Source organism: Lissotriton helveticus, chromosome 3_1, assembly GCF_964261635.1.
Source record: "Lissotriton helveticus chromosome 3_1, aLisHel1.1, whole genome shotgun sequence".
In the NCBI taxonomy this organism is placed as follows: domain Eukaryota; kingdom Metazoa; phylum Chordata; class Amphibia; order Caudata; family Salamandridae; genus Lissotriton; species Lissotriton helveticus.
Genome location: NC_136061.1, coordinates 45,027,961 through 45,045,248, shown reverse-complemented (window position 1 = coordinate 45,045,248; position 17,288 = coordinate 45,027,961). Strand labels below are relative to the sequence as shown.

Sequence of the window (17,288 nt, the reverse complement as noted above, 5' to 3'; positions counted from 1 at the left end):
AATCACAACATTCATGATCATCTCTTTACCTCGCTTCTCCGTTTCCCTTTCATTCTCTCTATCTATCTATCTATCTATCTATCGCCCTCCTTCTATCTATCGCCCTCCCTCCCTCTATCGCCCTCCTTCTATCGCCCTCACTCTATCTAACGCCCTCACTCTATCTAACGCCCTCACTCTATCTAACGCCCTCACTCTATCGCCCTCCCTCCCTCTATCGCCCTCCCTCTATCTATCTATCGCACTCAGTCTATCGCATCACCACAGCATCACTCAGCACCACCACAGCATCAATCTGTGCAACCATTCAACAACAACTGGTTCAAATATGCTCTCTCAATGTTTCAAGCTTTATTACAAATGTCACAAAAAGATGTTAATATTTCACTTCTGTTCTTGTATTTTCGTCACAATAAAATACACTGAACATAATCTTCACAAAAGTCATTTACAAAAGTTTAAGCTATTGCCATTATAAATTACAATAACTTTCATTTAAGTATTAATTATTTAAAAAAAATTAAAAGCCATAGTTATTTGTAATATCAATACATCTAAGTCACGTAAATACAACACATATTGCAGTACAAATGCTATAGGTGTCACATTTGCGAAAGTTCAAACTATTGGCATTGTAAATGACAAAGCTATTAATTTCGCTATTTTCAAAACCAACACATAAATAAAAAAATTGTCATTTACAATACCAATAGCTCAAACTTTCCTAATGCGAGACCTATTGCAAATGCTTGTTCTATTTTTAGACACCATACTTCTTCAACATCTCTTTGGATTGGCACTCGGACACTGATTATTTTACAAATTGCTTACTCATGGTACATGTCAGTTGCACAATGTCTGGTTTCTCCCTTATTTATAACTCTAGGATATTTAGTACATAACATACGTACACTTAAATATTTTTGTATTTCTTTTAGATTTTCATGGCTTCTAACATAATTTACAAGTTGAGGATACCTATGATACGTCATACTTTCTTGAGGGATGCTATTTGACTGTTTTGATCTCCAAGAACAATTTTATTGAATGTGTGCTTAGGTAAGGGGGGTTCATTATTCATATCTAGACTTCCTCTTCTTTGTAATGGATGCCTCTTTGGTTTATCTAGCTATATGACATATGTCTTTGTTGATCCACTTTGCAAGAGGCTGAGAAGCTCGTTTTTATGAGGACCAATTTCAGACGTGTGACTTCGTTTGGACAGAAACATATTTTTTCATATTTTGAGGAAACTCCTTTCTCCTGGAAAGCAGCCTGCTTCACTTATTTTCTCTGTTGCAAAGTCATCCTGTGCCCTGGACACCCCCCAACTTTTTGCTGACTGGAACTGGTGGTAACTGACTCTGACTGACTGACTGACTGACTGACCCTGGGCTCTGTTTAACCAGGCCCAGTGCCAAGCTAAAAGGAACACATTAGAATACAGTTAAGACACCCAACATACAGTAGAGTACACCATCGTATGGTGGGGTACCCCTGTAATTGGCATGACCTACCCCATAAGCCCCTAGTATGTAATAGGGCAGGGGATTGAAACTACCTAGAAGTCTCCAGTATCCTGGGGCATGGCAGTTTAGAGGCCAGAAGATTTTCTGCACTAGCATTTGTGCAGTGCTGAAGCCTGAGGTCAGTTTAAAAGCATCCCTGTGGCCAGGACAGCTTTTAAACCTTAAATTGTGCCCAAACTCGACTTTGTGGGTAGGGTCCCTTAAAAATGAAACACCTACCATGTTATTGCATATTAGGGACCCCCAGGGTCACCCCTAGGTATCCATGGGGTGGGGGGGGGGGGGGGGGTCAGTTATCTATAAGGAGCGCCCTTATAAAATGAGTTTTTATATGCCTCGGTAAAGTGAAGTTTTATATTTCACTCCCCACATTGTGTTAAAGAGCTGCTCAAATTCGACTTTGATGCTAGAAGAATTGGGTAAGGGTAATCTGCATGATTTCTGCAGATTCAGAACCCTGAAGTCTCCCCTAGGTGCACAGGGGGTGGGGGTCCTGTAAAAATTAGGGAAATACTTATAAAATATGGTTTTATAAGCCCTGGCGCTACAAAAGTGGCCCTAGTCATTTTCCCCATTACAAACCCCATGGCCCATAGGTTAACATGGTAGGAAGTTAGTGATTAATAAATATTGATAGGAGAGGACTAGCTGGACCATTCAAAGACTGCCCAGAATGATAGTAGCACATCCAACAATATTATATTGTTGAATTTCTACTAAAGCGTACATACAAGAAGTTATAAGACTTTGTTTTTTGTAAGTCCAAATTCAGCCTTCCAGTGGTCTGCCCTGATTGGTCAGAGTTAAGTGGATTAACAAGGCTGCTTTGAAGTGTTGATAAGGAACCCCTCGGGTTAATCATTCTTCTGGGAGGGCAGTGTGCTGGTCTATAGGAATGCCAGGCCAGGGGGTGGAGTCGTAAACCATCCGCTTCAAAGGTAGAGGGGAGGCCTGGGTTTCAGTCCACTCGGACAGTCTTGACCCAGAGTCAGGGCTAGGCTTAAGGAAGGTATGTGCAGATGGTAGGAGGAGAGTCCATGGAAATAAGCAATCCCAGGGGGTGTGTTTAGTCAGCTCTTACCTCCTTGCTGGAAAATCAGCCATTATGGATTTGGAAGAATGATGCACTCTGGGACAAACTAATGCCACACTCTACAGGATGTGGTCATAACTATGAGGAGCTGCCCTGCTCTCATTGGTCAGCAGTGACCTGGTGCTTGACCCAGAGAATTTTGAATAAGTATCTGAGAGGGGCAGAGCCCTCCAGATCTGCTGCTTGAAACTGAATGAAGCAAGAAGTGCCCTGTTTTTTTGCTGTGCAAGGAACTCTAAGGCATGACCTATGAAGACTGCACCATCTGAAACTACAGTCCTGTGGATTACCTTGCTGCCCAAGGACTAAGAGTGGACTCCCTGCAAGCTACAGGTTAACAGAGCTCACCTGGACAGCCTCACAAAGAATTCAAAGCCTGGAGTACCAGTGGATTTGTAAGGGTTTTGTTCAAGTGGATTGCGGAATTGAAGTTTCACACTTTCAAGGACCTTCTTGGAGATTCCAAAACCTTGGATTGTGTGTTCGATACTTCGGGACCCGCAAGCAGAACGCCAGGAAGGTATTCTAACTGGACCCCGCTTGCTCAAGAAGGCGGCCTACTACAGTGTTGAGAATTCTTCAGAACAATTTATAAAGGTGTGTCCCTGACAGAGAAAACGAAATGACTTAAAGGGGCGCTGTTGGTTTCTAAGCACTAGAAAGTGACTCATCTTTAAAAATTCATATCACTGGTTCCCCACAGTGGAGTTTTTGGTGTTATTTAAAAGATAAATATATTACCTATTTTTAAAAATTGGTGTTGGATTTTTATTTTGTTTGTATTAATTATTTACTGAACTGGTGTTTTTGAATGCTTTACATACCTGTCTTTGAAGTTAAGCCTGTCTGCTCGCAGCCACGTTACCAAGGGTTTAGCAAAGGAATAATTTTCTTAGACCTATGCTGAGTCCTATCATGTGTTAGTGGCCTTATTGCCAGTGGCAGACCTACATTTGCCCTTACCAATAACCCACTTTCCAACATTCTCCTATTGCTTCTGTTTTACACATCTTCTAGGACTTTGAGGAACTTTGGACTCCGAGTATTCTTTGTATTTGTTACAAATGATAAAGATAAACAGGCATAAGTTGCGCAGTTGGGTTTATCATTTGTTATGCTATACTTGTTTCCTTTAACGAGTTCTCATGTGGTGTACCATTGTTTTGACATCAAGTTTAAGGTTTTCACAGAATGCACACAGGTTTATTTTAACTGTTGCATCATTCACATATATGTGCTTTGTGGTCATTAGTGAAATAAATTTAGAACAGTTTTAGAAAATTATACATTTTGCACAAATATATTGTATATATGTTTGCAGCCTTGAAAGAGCCAGGATAGACGAAACACCTGTCAGCGGCTTGATGTGTTGTCAAGATTATCACCAAGATTTGAGAGGTGGAAACCAAAACAACTAACTACACATATATAAAAAGTCTTTTGGAAACCTTTTCTTTATTTTCCTATGAGTTTGAGATTGTTTGAGTGTGCCAATGTCATACAAGTACTTCGATTGTATGTGATACAACCATGCCATCTACATCAGACCACTGGAAAACAAATCCACTTGACAAATTGATTACGTTATAACGCCCAAAACCAGCGTGGCTGTAGATTTCTGTGGACCAATATACTCGGGACATTACCTTCCTTTTCTAATTGATGAATATTCATGAGCTCCTATTGTCCATCAAGTCACATCTAATTCTGCATTAGCCGTGCTACCAATATTTTATTACGTATTTGTTGAATGGGAAATACCAGCCACACTTAAATCGGACAAGGTATCACCATTTAAAAGGATAGAATTTTGACGGTTTATGCACTACTTAGGTGTTAACCATAATAAGATCACATGTTTTGGCTGCAAGCCAACTGAATGGCTGAAAGATATATGCAGACTATCAAAAAGCTAGCAATAATGAAGCAAGAGCAGTAATGTAAATGTTTATAAGTGTAGGCTCAAGGAGGAGCCAGAGGAGCACCACAAGTGGTAAGGAGGAAGGAAAGGTGAAAAGAGGAGATCTCCTTGTGCTATGCTACTTCATGCCTTCCCTACTACTTCTTGCCTTCGCCACACCTTTTCTAGTACCTGTATACTTGCTTCCCTCTCCCATACCTCATTGCTTTGCCCCCATCATGCCATCCTTGTCAACTCCCTCTTACTGGCTGCTCGCCACCTTCTTTCCCTTTTATACTCCCACCATACTCCTGAATGTCTTCCATCCATCTCCCTTACGTTAATCATTCTCTTGCTCTGCTACCAATATCCTTCCCCGTTCTCTCCACCATACCACCTTTTCTTGCACAACTTTCTTTTGTTGTGGTGCATGCTTTTTGTATGACTGTCATCACTGTGTCACTATTTAAGCTTCATCTATACTTCTCGGTGTCTAACAACTATGTAAACCTGTGAAATAAATTGTGATTGTTAAGATAAAAAGAAGTGTAACCAAGAAAAGCCTTCTAACAAATACTATTAGGTTGGAGGCGGGTGATAAAGGTAATTGGAAATAGTATTGAATGGTATGAAACGATGTAGGAGGAGCAGGGCTACAAGACTGCCTTGATCCAAAATGGCTCAGACGTTGCCAGAAACTGTAAGAAAAGCAATCTAAGTGCCAGAGGTGATCTAATACCACACCGAGGCATTAAGGTGATCATTGTTTTCAAGAGAGGAAGCAATGTATCTGTTGACTTCCTTGGCAGAATCTATGGAGTGAACTTAGATGAACGTTTGTGAAATTTGGTAGGATCGACAGCAGATTTCTTTAGTAGTGCAATGACAAATGCTTGTTTCCAGGCTTCAGTACTACAGAGCTGAAGAGCAAGGAATTGCAAAAATCTAGATGGTTAGGGCTAACCAGGTCAATGGCCCGACACAAAACAAACAGTGGTCAACGGTCAAGCTGGATTTCATGGAGATAATGGATAAAAGAACAGAATCCAGAAATCACTAAAAACAGCAACCCTGTAGTGTAAAACGTTTACAGGAGTTGCTAATACCATCTCTACTTTTCCAAGTAAATTCCAGGGATTATCAAAAATCATTCACCAAGATAACTATTTTGATGACGAGTTAGTAGTATATGAATCAGTCTGGTTACATAAAATGCTGATCAAGCCTACATAACTAGCCACTCATTACTACTTAAAGATTTGGCTTAATAAACAGAACTGTAATCTTTCCCTATAATGGTTCTAGATGTTTGCAGTGGTAGGTGAAAATGGTGTAAGGATACGTACAGCAATGAGAGGTGCACTTAAGAGAGCCAAGGCATCGTGGGGAAGAGATGGTCAGGCGAGGCGATATCATCAAGAGGGAATTGTGATCTCCTAAGATGTTAAATAGGAAAGAAGTGGTAGGAGAGATTAAATCTGAATGGGCAGACTTTACCAAAGCTGATCGATTCAGAAGCAATAATTCTGAAAGTGAGAGCAGAGCAGCAAATAATGGTGAGCCAATCTCCAGGCATGGAAAGTCTAGTCACAATTGAGATACTATAACCCAAGGGATGGCCACTGCAAATGTCCGGGCCAGAAAACCCCATTCACTAGGTTTCTGTAAGGAAGAAAACATCACTGCTTCGATTGTAAGAAAATTAGCAGTTTTACACTTGCACCGAGTAAGAGGTCTAACGTTAAGGGAAAAACAAGTAAGCACCTGGTGGGGGCTAGCACCGAAGATCATGAGGGAGAGAGGATCCAGAATGGGCAGTGAGATAAAGTTACAGAAGGTGAACCCTCAGTGTTCACAGCAGGGATGTAGTGTGATGTGTGTGAGCATGTGCGCAAGCATATGCTGTGCACACTCTTGAAGGTGGGATAAGTGAGAAAAGGATAGAATTCACTGTTGTGCCTGGTTTTGAGGACCAAAGAGCTTCGGCTGAGTATTCTGGCTGCTAAAGCAGGGGACCAGGGGTCACGGCACCGGAAGCATAAGGCTGTATAGGACTTGCCTTTGGCACGATTGCCTAATAAATGTGCAGGGTCCTTGCTGAAGACCAGGCAGAGCAGGGAAGCACAAGCTAACTAGCAGCCCAGGTTGTGGAGCTGTCTGTACTCCACACTAAAAACAGTTTAAACAAGCTGGAGCCCAGATGCTTCTGGGTGAGAGCAGTATGTCGCCCTCCTGGTGGTCCTTCTGGGAACAAAAATACAAAATAGCAGTGCAAACTAACCACAAAAAAATAAACAGCATATATAGCACAGCGAGAAATAACTAAATGTTAAAATAAAAGTCAGGGAATGGAGCCAGGAACCTTCAACATTAAAAGGAACAAAGGACCAAATAAAAAATGTGAAACTAAGCCAAAGCCTGGGGAGTACGTGGAAAGCACTGGTAACGTAAGCGTACCACCTCTGTGGCTTATCAGCCGCTTACCCACTTAGATAGTGCAGCATCCTCATCAAAATCCTGGGTCATTCAAAGAAATGCACAGGAAGGAAGCACATGCAGCTGGAAGCGGAGCTGTCCACATTAAACACTAAAAAAAGACTGCTCAAAGTAAAAATAACCTGGTGCTCATAGGCTTGTGGACAGGACCAGCAGACTGCCCTATCAATTTTCAACAGGCAAAAAGATGAATCTGAAAGAACAGTGGGAGGTGATCAATAATAAGGTCATGTTTCCATCAGTCGGCTACTGCATAGCCTGGGTTCAGTGGGAGGCAGCAGCAGCAACACTTACTCAGAAAGCAAACACTCTTTGCATGTTCCCCTCTGAAAGCACAGCTTAGCTATCAACAAAAGAAAAACAATGATATAGAGCACTTTCAACAGGCTTGCATAATTGTGGATTTTACTGTAGAAAAACCCGAGCCTTAGCCCGAAAAGGACAAGGGCCCTGCATTTTCAAGACCCTCAGAAGACTTGTGCCAACAACAAAACAAAAAATGTATGCACTTGTAAACTTCACTGTCAAATCGTGGAATAATCTTTCTTTTGTTGCTGCAGTATGTGCGCTTTAAGAACCTCCTTCCAGGCAGATAATCCACTTAAACAGTTAGAATACATGAGCAAGGGCGGGTTGCCTTGTCCTGTTGGACATGGGGCTCATGAAGTTAGGAGTCTGTAATAAAGTTTTGCATGCTGCCTCACACAGGTTTACCAACAAGTTTCACTCCACACATGTAAGCTTACCATTTGTGACCTTGGCAAGCAGTCTCATCAGCGTTTGATTTGTACTCGCTGTTCTTCTTGTTCACACTGTAGTTGGTCAGGTGCATAAATTTGTTGCCCAGGCTTTTCATGGATGAGGAGTATCTGCAACAGAAGATGAGTAAACTGTGATAATTCAATCAAACTCACACTTTTAGACACAGAATTTGTAGTTCACGTTAATTGCAAGTCACATAATACTGACATACTAGGGTTGCAGATAAAAAGAGTAGCTGTCATGGTACAGCATACTATTTTATTTATCTATTTGCAATCATATACCGCGCTGGGAATCGACTCCCGAAGGAGTATCTCCTTGCCCTTGGCATCATTTTAAAAGCAGGTTCTTTCATGTGTCCTATTTCCTAATATAGATAACCTAATATTGGAAGAGAAAAGTTTTTAGTTTCTTCCTAAACGGAAGGTGTTCCCTGCATTGTCTGATTTCTCTGGGGAGATTATTCCATAGCTTAGGGCCAGCAACAGATAGGGCCCTGCCCCCTTGCCTGGTCTTCTTAATCCTTGGGACACATAGGAGTTCTTGATCTCCTGATCTAAGCGATCGAGAGGGAACATATACACCAAATGTTTTAGTCAGGTAGTCAGGGCCTTTCCCTATAAGGCACTTATGGATAATACAGCACGTCTTGAACATTACCCTCTGTTTCACTGGAAGCCAGTGAAGTTTGGCCAACAGGGGTTTAGATGGAGTGCGTGCAGGGGCATTAAGGACAAGGCGTGCCGCGGTGTTTTGCACACCCTGCAACCTAGAAATGACCCCCTCGTTGGCAGCTAGTAACAATCCGTTGCAGTAGTCTAGTCTGCTCAATACGAGCGCCTGTAACAAAGTTCTCCTGGTGGTATCAGGGAGCATACTAGCATAACAAAGATGTGAAACTTAAAGTACAATCAACTTGCAGAGTAGGAGACCGGGTATCAGAATATGGGATGTGTCAGTGTGAGAGGCAAAACTTTAAACATTTGTCTAATCCTTAGTGCAGTTCCAGTTTGGTGGATGCAGTTTCTGTTGTGTATTCAATGTCACAAAGAACAGAGGTAAATATCCAAGGTATAACCAAGAGAAACCAATGTATTATCTTTGGTTTCGTAAACTGATCACAAACAGTTTTAAAAAGGAATTCCATTACTATGGCTCCTTGGAAAATAAGCCCCTCCCCCTGTTAATAGTAGCCCATTGACTAAAGAAATTAAAGTGCTCAAGACCATAAGATTGCCCATCCAGAGAGTAGATGTTCCTCCTACTATAAACATAATAAATTCCTCTCAGCAGACGTCGACCTGAAACATCTGAGATACAACTCCCCTCACCCAAGTATTTCTAGGGGACCAATACTTCAGGGTGGAAAGTCTCTGGTTCCCCACTTACTCACTGATGTAGGGGCACGCCATGACGTACTGAGCTGATCGCCAGACTTTCACCTTCTAGATCACTGCAACAATGCATATGGATTTCACAGACTACACCCGATTCCACATAGCACGCTTAGTGGGAAGGTTGGGACATATACTATTTTCATCTTGTTTAGGGAACCCTTCAGGGACCCCCATCTTGCCCACTCCCACTGTACCCACTACATCTCATGGGCATGCTAATAGAGAGCATTCTCCTAAACACTCCTGTTATCAATAGGAATAGAACAGAGTATCCCTTCCTTTATCCTTTTCTAGGAATTCAAATTTTTAAATAATCCATTTTTATTATTTAATCAAGGAAATATCTTTCCTGCCACCCCCAACATGATGTTACATATGTGTTAGTACTTTTGTACGAAATCCTTGTGAGCAGGTATCGGGCCAAATACGACATTCCAACATGGCCGCTCGGGTATCGCATGATACTACGGGTGACCTGAGATATGCACATGTGACAGCAACTGATAATGATGTCACAGTATGTGATCATGCAGGTACGACTGCCCGCCGCTGCTTCAGCCTTGGGATACTTAACGATGCCGCGCTCGGCTGGCATTCACCTACGGGCAGGCAGATAGAAGGGTAGGTCTACGTGCCATACACAGTGACACCCCACATGAGTACTAACCACTCCAGATAGGCTCAGTCGGTTTGCTCCAGGACGAAACACATAGTCCTAACTGTTTCCTTTCCAAATTTTTCTTTCCCAGAAGTATCTTAACCGCAATACAGTCTTGGTCTCCTGTCTAGACCCAGGTGCATTTTATTTCTAATTGGAGGGTAAGAGAAGATCTTTACTCTTACGTTGGGGCCAACAACTATTTCTGAATTTGTGTGTGCGTCTGTTCATGTTTTTGTTTACATCGTCATATGTGATCTAGTCACTCACCTGATTTGAGATGGGATGGTTGGCACACTGCACAGTAGGAGCCTTACTACTTTTGCTCTTTGCATGCTATGATTTTAAAATAACATTAGGACAATGGATCACCAGGGACTGTTACCTAGGCACATACTGCCGACTACAAATTAACACTGTTTTGATCTATGTGTTTCTTTTTTAAGTTGGAAATCCAGACGCCCTTTGGTCTTTTTACCACAAGGTACCAGAGTGTCTCGCTAACATGGCGGTATCAGTGAATACACCACGAGACACCAAATCCCTCCAGATAACCCAGTTTAAGGGTAGGGATTATCGCTCCTCCCCCCCTTTTTGATCTTGATGAAACACGGATGCCTCCAGGACCACTAATGCGTGAAACATGTCAAACCAGACCCACACACACTGGGAGATTGCCTTTCTCCACTATGAGAAGCTCACAATCTATGTACACTTTTTAACCCCATTGCGAGGACCCGAGAATAAAATATAATATTGAGGTACCCCCTCAGGTAGTTCTAATTCACTATCAGAACCCCGTCCCCTTTTACGCACACACCACACTCAATATCACAGCATTCTCTCTAAAGATCGCCGCCAACGAGCCCTCTTGTGGGGCCCCTGGGGTATTGCAGCGCTGACCCTATGAGGAGCAAAGCCCAATGATGAAGCATGATAACCTCATGTGTGTGTGAGGGAACTACTTCCTAATAAGGAAGTACCCATTCTACCCCCCACCCCCACCCCCACTTCAATCTGTGATTTAGAACCATAGGAACAGTTACCCTATAGTAGTGTCACAGATTTTCAACACCACATTGCCAAAGAACACGTAATCGAAGTTAGATGTGTCAGGCACTGCTCCAGCTGCAACCCTTGTAACACCTACTTGCAGCTGGCGAATCGTACCAGTCCATCTGTAAACATGTACACGCGGAGAGGATCGAATGAAGTGACATAAACGTAAATCCGCAAATCAAACTTGCTCCCGCTGATGAGGTAAGGTTTGTGCAGGTATCTGAGAAGAGAAAAAGAATATCTTAAGAACACGCTACAGGTCTAAGTTATGGAAGGTGCATTTTAGGTTTGTGCCTGGTAGTCATTGTTATAGCAAATTACGCTCTAAGATTTCTGGAATTGAAAGAGTATGTTGTAATTATGTAGTGGTCATATGATAAGCAAAGAAATTAACTTAAAGGTCATTTTTTTCAGTTTTTGTCTGCATCAGAGAACACCATGACACGGCTTAAAATACAGATAGCAGTGAAAATCCAAGAGAGCAAACATTGGTGTTATTCAGGTTATAAAATTCAGGAATACAAATCCTTTAAGCAGTAAAGAATGTCGCAATCTGTTATATCAACTCAATGAACCGGAAAATAAAAGGCCATTGCTACCCAGATCCCTTGGGAACTACCCCCGAATAGCACAAATGCACAGGTCTGATATGAATGTTAGCAGCCCTACATGCCAAGAACAGATGCATAATGGTAAGTAGCATATTCAGTTTGAGGCATGTGGGCTGCTAAATTCATATCTATTGCATAGAATACATAGCAGTCCCTCCATTAACGGCGGCTGCCCGTGCCAGCTGCAGAAGTCTGAAAAAGTGTTTTGAGAACAGCCTGTCCTACAGCTGCCTGCTGCTTGGAATGCACATCAACACAGTAATGTTTGGTAAACGTGTGTGGTGTAGACCACGTGGCTGCTCTACAAATGTCTTCCAAAGGAATGTTCCCCAGGAAAGCCATGGAGGCCCCCAACTTGCGTGTGGAGTGCGCTCTCGGGGGGACCGTTAAAGTACGTTTAGCTTTTTGATAACAAATCTGAATGCACTTAACGATCCATCTGGCTATTCCTGCTTTGGAAATAGGGTTGCCTTTGTGCTGAGCAGGCAACAAAAAGTTGCTGTGTCTTTCTAAATTGTTGTGTTCTGTCAATGTAGTACATGAGTGCCCTTTTTACGTCCAACGTATGGAGCATTCTTTCCGCTACTGTTTGTGGGTTTTGAAAGAATGCGGGCAGTTCAATAGTTTGGTTGACATGAAACTGTGACACCACCTTCGGAAGGAACTTGGGGTTAGTGCGGAGCACTACCCTGTTTGAATGAATTTGTATGAATGGCTCTTGTATAGTGAGGGCTTGCAGCTCACTAACACGCCTGAGAGATGTAATAGCAATGAGAAAGGCCACTTTCCATGTCAGGAACTGAATCTCGCATGAATCTCAAAAGGTGGGCCCATCAGTCTAGTGAGGACCACATTGAGGTTCCACACAGGAGCTGGTGGTATTCTGGGAGGAATGACTCGCTTTAGTCCCTCCAGGAAGGCTTTAATGGCAGGCACCCTGAAAACGGAGAGATGCTGCCTGTTCTGGAGATAAGCTGCTATGGCGGATAAGTGTATCCGAATGGAAGCGTAAGCTAGATTGCATTTGTAAAGATGTAACAAATAGCAGATGATGTTAGGAATGGATGCATCTAGCGGGTCAATGTGATGTTCTGTACAGTAAATGACAAACCGCTTCCACTTTGCGGCATAGCAAGCTCGGGTAGTGGGCTTCCTTGCCTCTCTGATGATGTCCATGCATTCAGGAGGCAGGTTGAGATAGCCAAATTCTAAGACCTCAGGAGCCAGATCGCCAGATTGAGCTGTTGCGGATCTGGATGCTGAATGTCGCCATGGTTCTGCGTCAAGAGCCTGGGAGTGAGATGCAGCCTTTGATGCGGTACCACGGAAAGTTCCAGAAACGTGGTGTACCATGGTTGGCATGCCCACGTTGGAGCAACCAGGATGAGCGACATCGAGTGTTGCTTTAGCTTTCTTGCCACCAGCGGAATGAGAGGCGCTGGGGGAAAAGCGTACGCAAATTTGCCTGACCAGTTCATCCATATCGCATTGCCCTGCGATTGTGGGTGAGGGAACCTGGCGGCAAAGCTTTGGCATTTTGCGTTTTCCCTTGTGGCAAACAGGTCTATCTCCGGATGACCCCACCGCTGGAAGTACGGGTGGAGTACTGGTGGATGTATCTCCCACTCATGCATTTGATGGCTGTACCTGCTGAGCAGATCCGCCATCTGATTGTCCTTGCCTGGGAGGTGTTCCGCCATGAGGAAGATGTTCCTTTGAATGGCCCACTTCCAAATGCTCTGAGCCAGATGAGACAGCTGTGGAGTGTGTACCTCCTTGCTTCTGGATGTAGTACATGGCTGTCATGTTGTCCGTCCGGATCAACACGACCTTGTTGCACAGATGTACTTTGAAGGACTTGAGCGCCATGAAGATCGCCATCAACTCCAGGTAGTTGATGTGCATCTTTTGTTGCTGCGTTGACCACAGTCCCTGCACTGTGTAGTGGAGCACATGAGCTCCCCACCCCTGGAGAGATGCGTCCGTTGTTAGGATAATCTGTGGCACAGGCTCTTGGAACGGTCGGCCCTTGCAAAGGTTGTGTGGATTCCACCAATGCAGAGAGTTGTATGCCCGACCGGTCACCAACACTAGGTCTTTCAACTGTCCTTGAGCCTGAGTCCACTGATGCGCTAAGCATTCTTGGAGTGGACGCATATGCAGTCTTGCGTGCGGGACTATGAAGATGCAGGAGGCCATCATGCCTATCAACTGCATGAACACTCTCGCTGGTAGGGAGTGTTGCGGTCTGAACCTTTGGATGAGCGACTGAATGCTGTTGATCCTCACTTGGTTTGGCTGAGCTGTAGCAGTCAGAGTATTTATTGTCGCGCCCAGATACTGCCAGACTGTGAAGGAGGTGAATGGTGTGGGACATGTGTGCGGCGCACTGTTGTTCCGACTTTGCTTGAACCAGCCAGTCGTCTAGGTAAGGGTAGACATGTATATTTTGTCTCCTGAGGTGCGCCGCTACTGTCGCCAGACATTTGGTGAACACTCTGGGGGCAGTGGTCACTCCGAAGGGTAGGACTTTGAACTGATAATGCCTGTTTTGGATGGTGAACCTGAGGTATTTTCTGTGGGAGGGGTGGAGTGGTATGTGAAAATAAGCATCCTTGAGGTCCAAGGTTGCTAGGAAGTCCCCTTGGTTTAGCAGGGGAAGAATTTGCTGCAGTGTTAGCATATGAAAATGTTCTGATAGGATATACAGGTTGAGGGGGCGTAGATCCAGAATGGGTCTGAGGGATCCGTCCTTTTTTGGGATGAGGAAGTACAGGGAATAGACCCCTGTTCCTTCCTCCTCCACTGGTACGAGCTCTATTGCGCCTTTTTGCAGCATCACAAGAACTTCTTGCTGCAATAAGTGCAAGTGCTCTGCCGACATAGGACGTTGTCTTGGGGGAATGTTGGGTGGAGTGGATGTCAACTCCATACAGTAACCGTATTGGATACGTTTTCTCACCCACCTGTCTGTGGTGATGGACGTCCAGACTGGCAGGAACTGCTGGAGTCTCCCCCCGACAGGTGTTGGATGGTCGGGGGGCAGTGACAGAGAGTCACTGTTTGTTGGCGGCAGAGGAACGGGAGTTGTTGTTGCCTCTGCCCCTGCCCTTGGCACTGTTTCCTCTGTAACCCCCTCTACCCTGTTTGGGGTACGAGGACTGCGCGCCACCTTTGGTGAATTGCGTCTGCTGTGCCAAGTGTCCTCTGGTAACACCACGGGTACCTGAGCGACGAAAAGTGCTCCCCCTGAATTGCTGAGACTGAAGCGCCCCCATGGATTTAGCTGTCCCATTGTCTTTTTTAATCTTCTCGAGGGTGATGTCAACGTCCGGGCCAAACAGTCTGTCGGGATTAACGGGCTGGTTGAGTATCGTTGTTTGAATATCAGGTTTAAACCCTGAGATGCGAAGCCATGCTTGACGCCTTAACATCACGCTAGTGTTAATTGCTCTAGCCGCTGTATCTGCAACGTCAAGCGCACACTTAATTGCTGCATTTGAAATGAGCTTTCCCTCCTGTATTAAAATCTCAGCTGCCTCTTTAAACTCATCTGGAAGGTGTTGAAGGAGCTGCTCTAGGGTGTCGTAATGCGCCCTATCATATCGTGCCAACAGTGCCTGTGTGTTCGATATGCGCGAGATATTGGCTGCCTGTGCAGCCACCCTTTTACCAGATGCCTCTAGCACTTTCGACTTCTTGTCTGGGGGAGGAGCTTCACCCGTTGTCTGGGAGTTCGCCCTTTTGCGGGCATTGGCGACCACCAAAGAGTCCAGAGGCAACTGTCCCGGAATATATGCTGGGTCTCCAGGTGCCGGTCTGTATTTCTTTTCAATACGTGGGTTCACCACTCTTGCCCTGGTGGGTTCCTTAAAGATTTCTGGTGCATGCTTAAGGACACCTTTTAGCATTGGAAGCGTTTTAACAGTTTTTTCTGCGGCAGAGAAAGTGTCAAACAAAAAATCTTCTTACACCGGGTCAGCATGCATGTCCACATTATGATTTGCAGCTGCCCGTTCAATTAAGGCATTGAATGCCGCTGAATCCTCAGTTGGGGATGTCCGTACACCATAAACCTGTGGGTCCTGTACCACTTGTTGGCCTCCCTGGTCACCAGTGTCCACCCATGAGTCCTGTTGCTCATCAGGGTCATTGTTATCTGGGAAATTGTACTGGTCATCCTGGTCATCGTCATCTCCCCCTGAAGCATTGGGAGAGGGTGATGGGCTCCTCCTTGGTTGAGGATGAATAGGTTCAACAAGGGCAGGAAGGTCCTGTGCTGGCCTCCTCTTCTTCAGAGGTATGACATAGGATTCTAATGGTTGGGAAGTAATCTTTCGCTTATAGAGCGTCAATTTTCCCGTATCGGCGTCGATATAATGCTCAGATTGTTCTTCTGAAGCTTGATGTCGACCCAAATGGCCACTTAGCATCGAGTGTTGTGAGGCTTCTGTGTCATTTGACACCGACCGGGGTGCAAAGGCCTTCGGTGCCACCTTCGGCGGCAGAGTGTAGAGGATTTGCGTGGAAGTCTTCCTCGGTGCGTCCACCAATTTCGGGGCCGACGGCGTGTGAGTAGTCGACGGCAAAGTCTTCTCCCGAATCCGTTTGAGGGAGTCGGTGACTTGCTTCGTGAACGAAGCGGAGGGTTTAGTTGCCGATGACCCATGCCCGTCACCATCGGAGGACGCTAGCGTCGACGAGGTGTATGTGCGTAGTCGAGCCTCCGACGCATCTTCGACCCCAATGGTCCGGGCCTCCTTCCTAGGCTTAGGCGCCGATGCCGTTGGTTTTGGTCCGGCTTCTTTGTGCCGTTGCGTAGGGCCTCCGGACTTCGGCTCGGGGCCCTTCGTCGACTGCGCTTCGACCGGGCGTTTGCCTGTTGGCGCCGCAGTCGTGTCTGATGGCGGTTGGACAGTCGTTGTGGACTTTGGTGGAGCAACCGTGCCCGACACGTGTTCGATGACCTTCTTAGGGGTCGGCTCCTTGGCCACCGTATGTAGCGGTGCCGGTTCGACAGCCTTCTTTGGCTTCGGAGCCACTGAAGGCGACGGAGTCGATGACGTAGCAGGCTTCTTCAGTTTCGATGGTACGTCGGCCATCTTTGTCGTCGTCGAATCCGAAGGTTTCGGTTTCGATATGCGCAATGGCGGCTCCACAGATGTGTCTGTGGCCGGGCCAGAAGGCGGGGCCGGGGATAGCGGTGCAGGGTCGTGGGTAAGGCCGAGTGGCGATCCAGTGACCTGAGCCTGAGTCATGTAACTTTCGGGGCATAGCTCTTCCTCCGAGCTATCTTCCGCGGCCCCATAAACTTCTTCGTCGTCCCCTACCTCCTCGACGTATTCCAGGTCCTGGCCCTCGACGGGTTCACCGGAATCGGCCTCGACCTCCGTCGATGGTGGTGAAATCTGCAGACGATGGCTTGGGCCTTCTGCCTCGGGGTCGTCGAAGATGTCGTCGGGTGCCGGAGCCGCTCGCCGGGCCTCAAGGCGCGCCGCGCGCCGAAGCTTGAGCGTCTTCTTCGACCTGAACTTCGAACAGGCCATACAGCTGGCCTCGTCGTGTTCCGGCGAGAGGCATTTGTTACAGACTGGATGCACGTCGATGTGTGGGTATTTCGAACCACACACGGGGCAGAACTTGAACGGACTCCGTTCCATCGTAGAATCGTCGGGGTCTTGCTGCGACGACAGGGCCTCGATGTCCGAAGAGTTACTCGACTCTGCAGAAGACCGACTCCTAGAGTCGGATGAAGCACGAGACCGAACGCGAACAATACCGAC

General features: G+C 45.5%; 1 protein-coding gene across 2 annotated transcripts in view; it reads right to left on the bottom strand.

Moving 5' to 3' along the window:
- Positions 1 to 17,288, bottom strand: part of TTLL4 (tubulin tyrosine ligase like 4) — a 411,567-nt gene that overhangs the window by 185,439 nt on the left and 208,840 nt on the right. For both annotated transcript variants that reach the window (XM_078679201.1, XM_078679202.1), the window contains 2 exons: positions 10,986 to 11,114; positions 7,765 to 7,887 (listed from right to left, as the gene is read on the bottom strand). In XM_078679201.1, the coding sequence (XP_078535327.1) occupies positions 7,765 to 7,887; positions 10,986 to 11,114 (252 nt within the window). The remainder of the gene's footprint in view (positions 1 to 7,764; positions 7,888 to 10,985; positions 11,115 to 17,288) is intronic.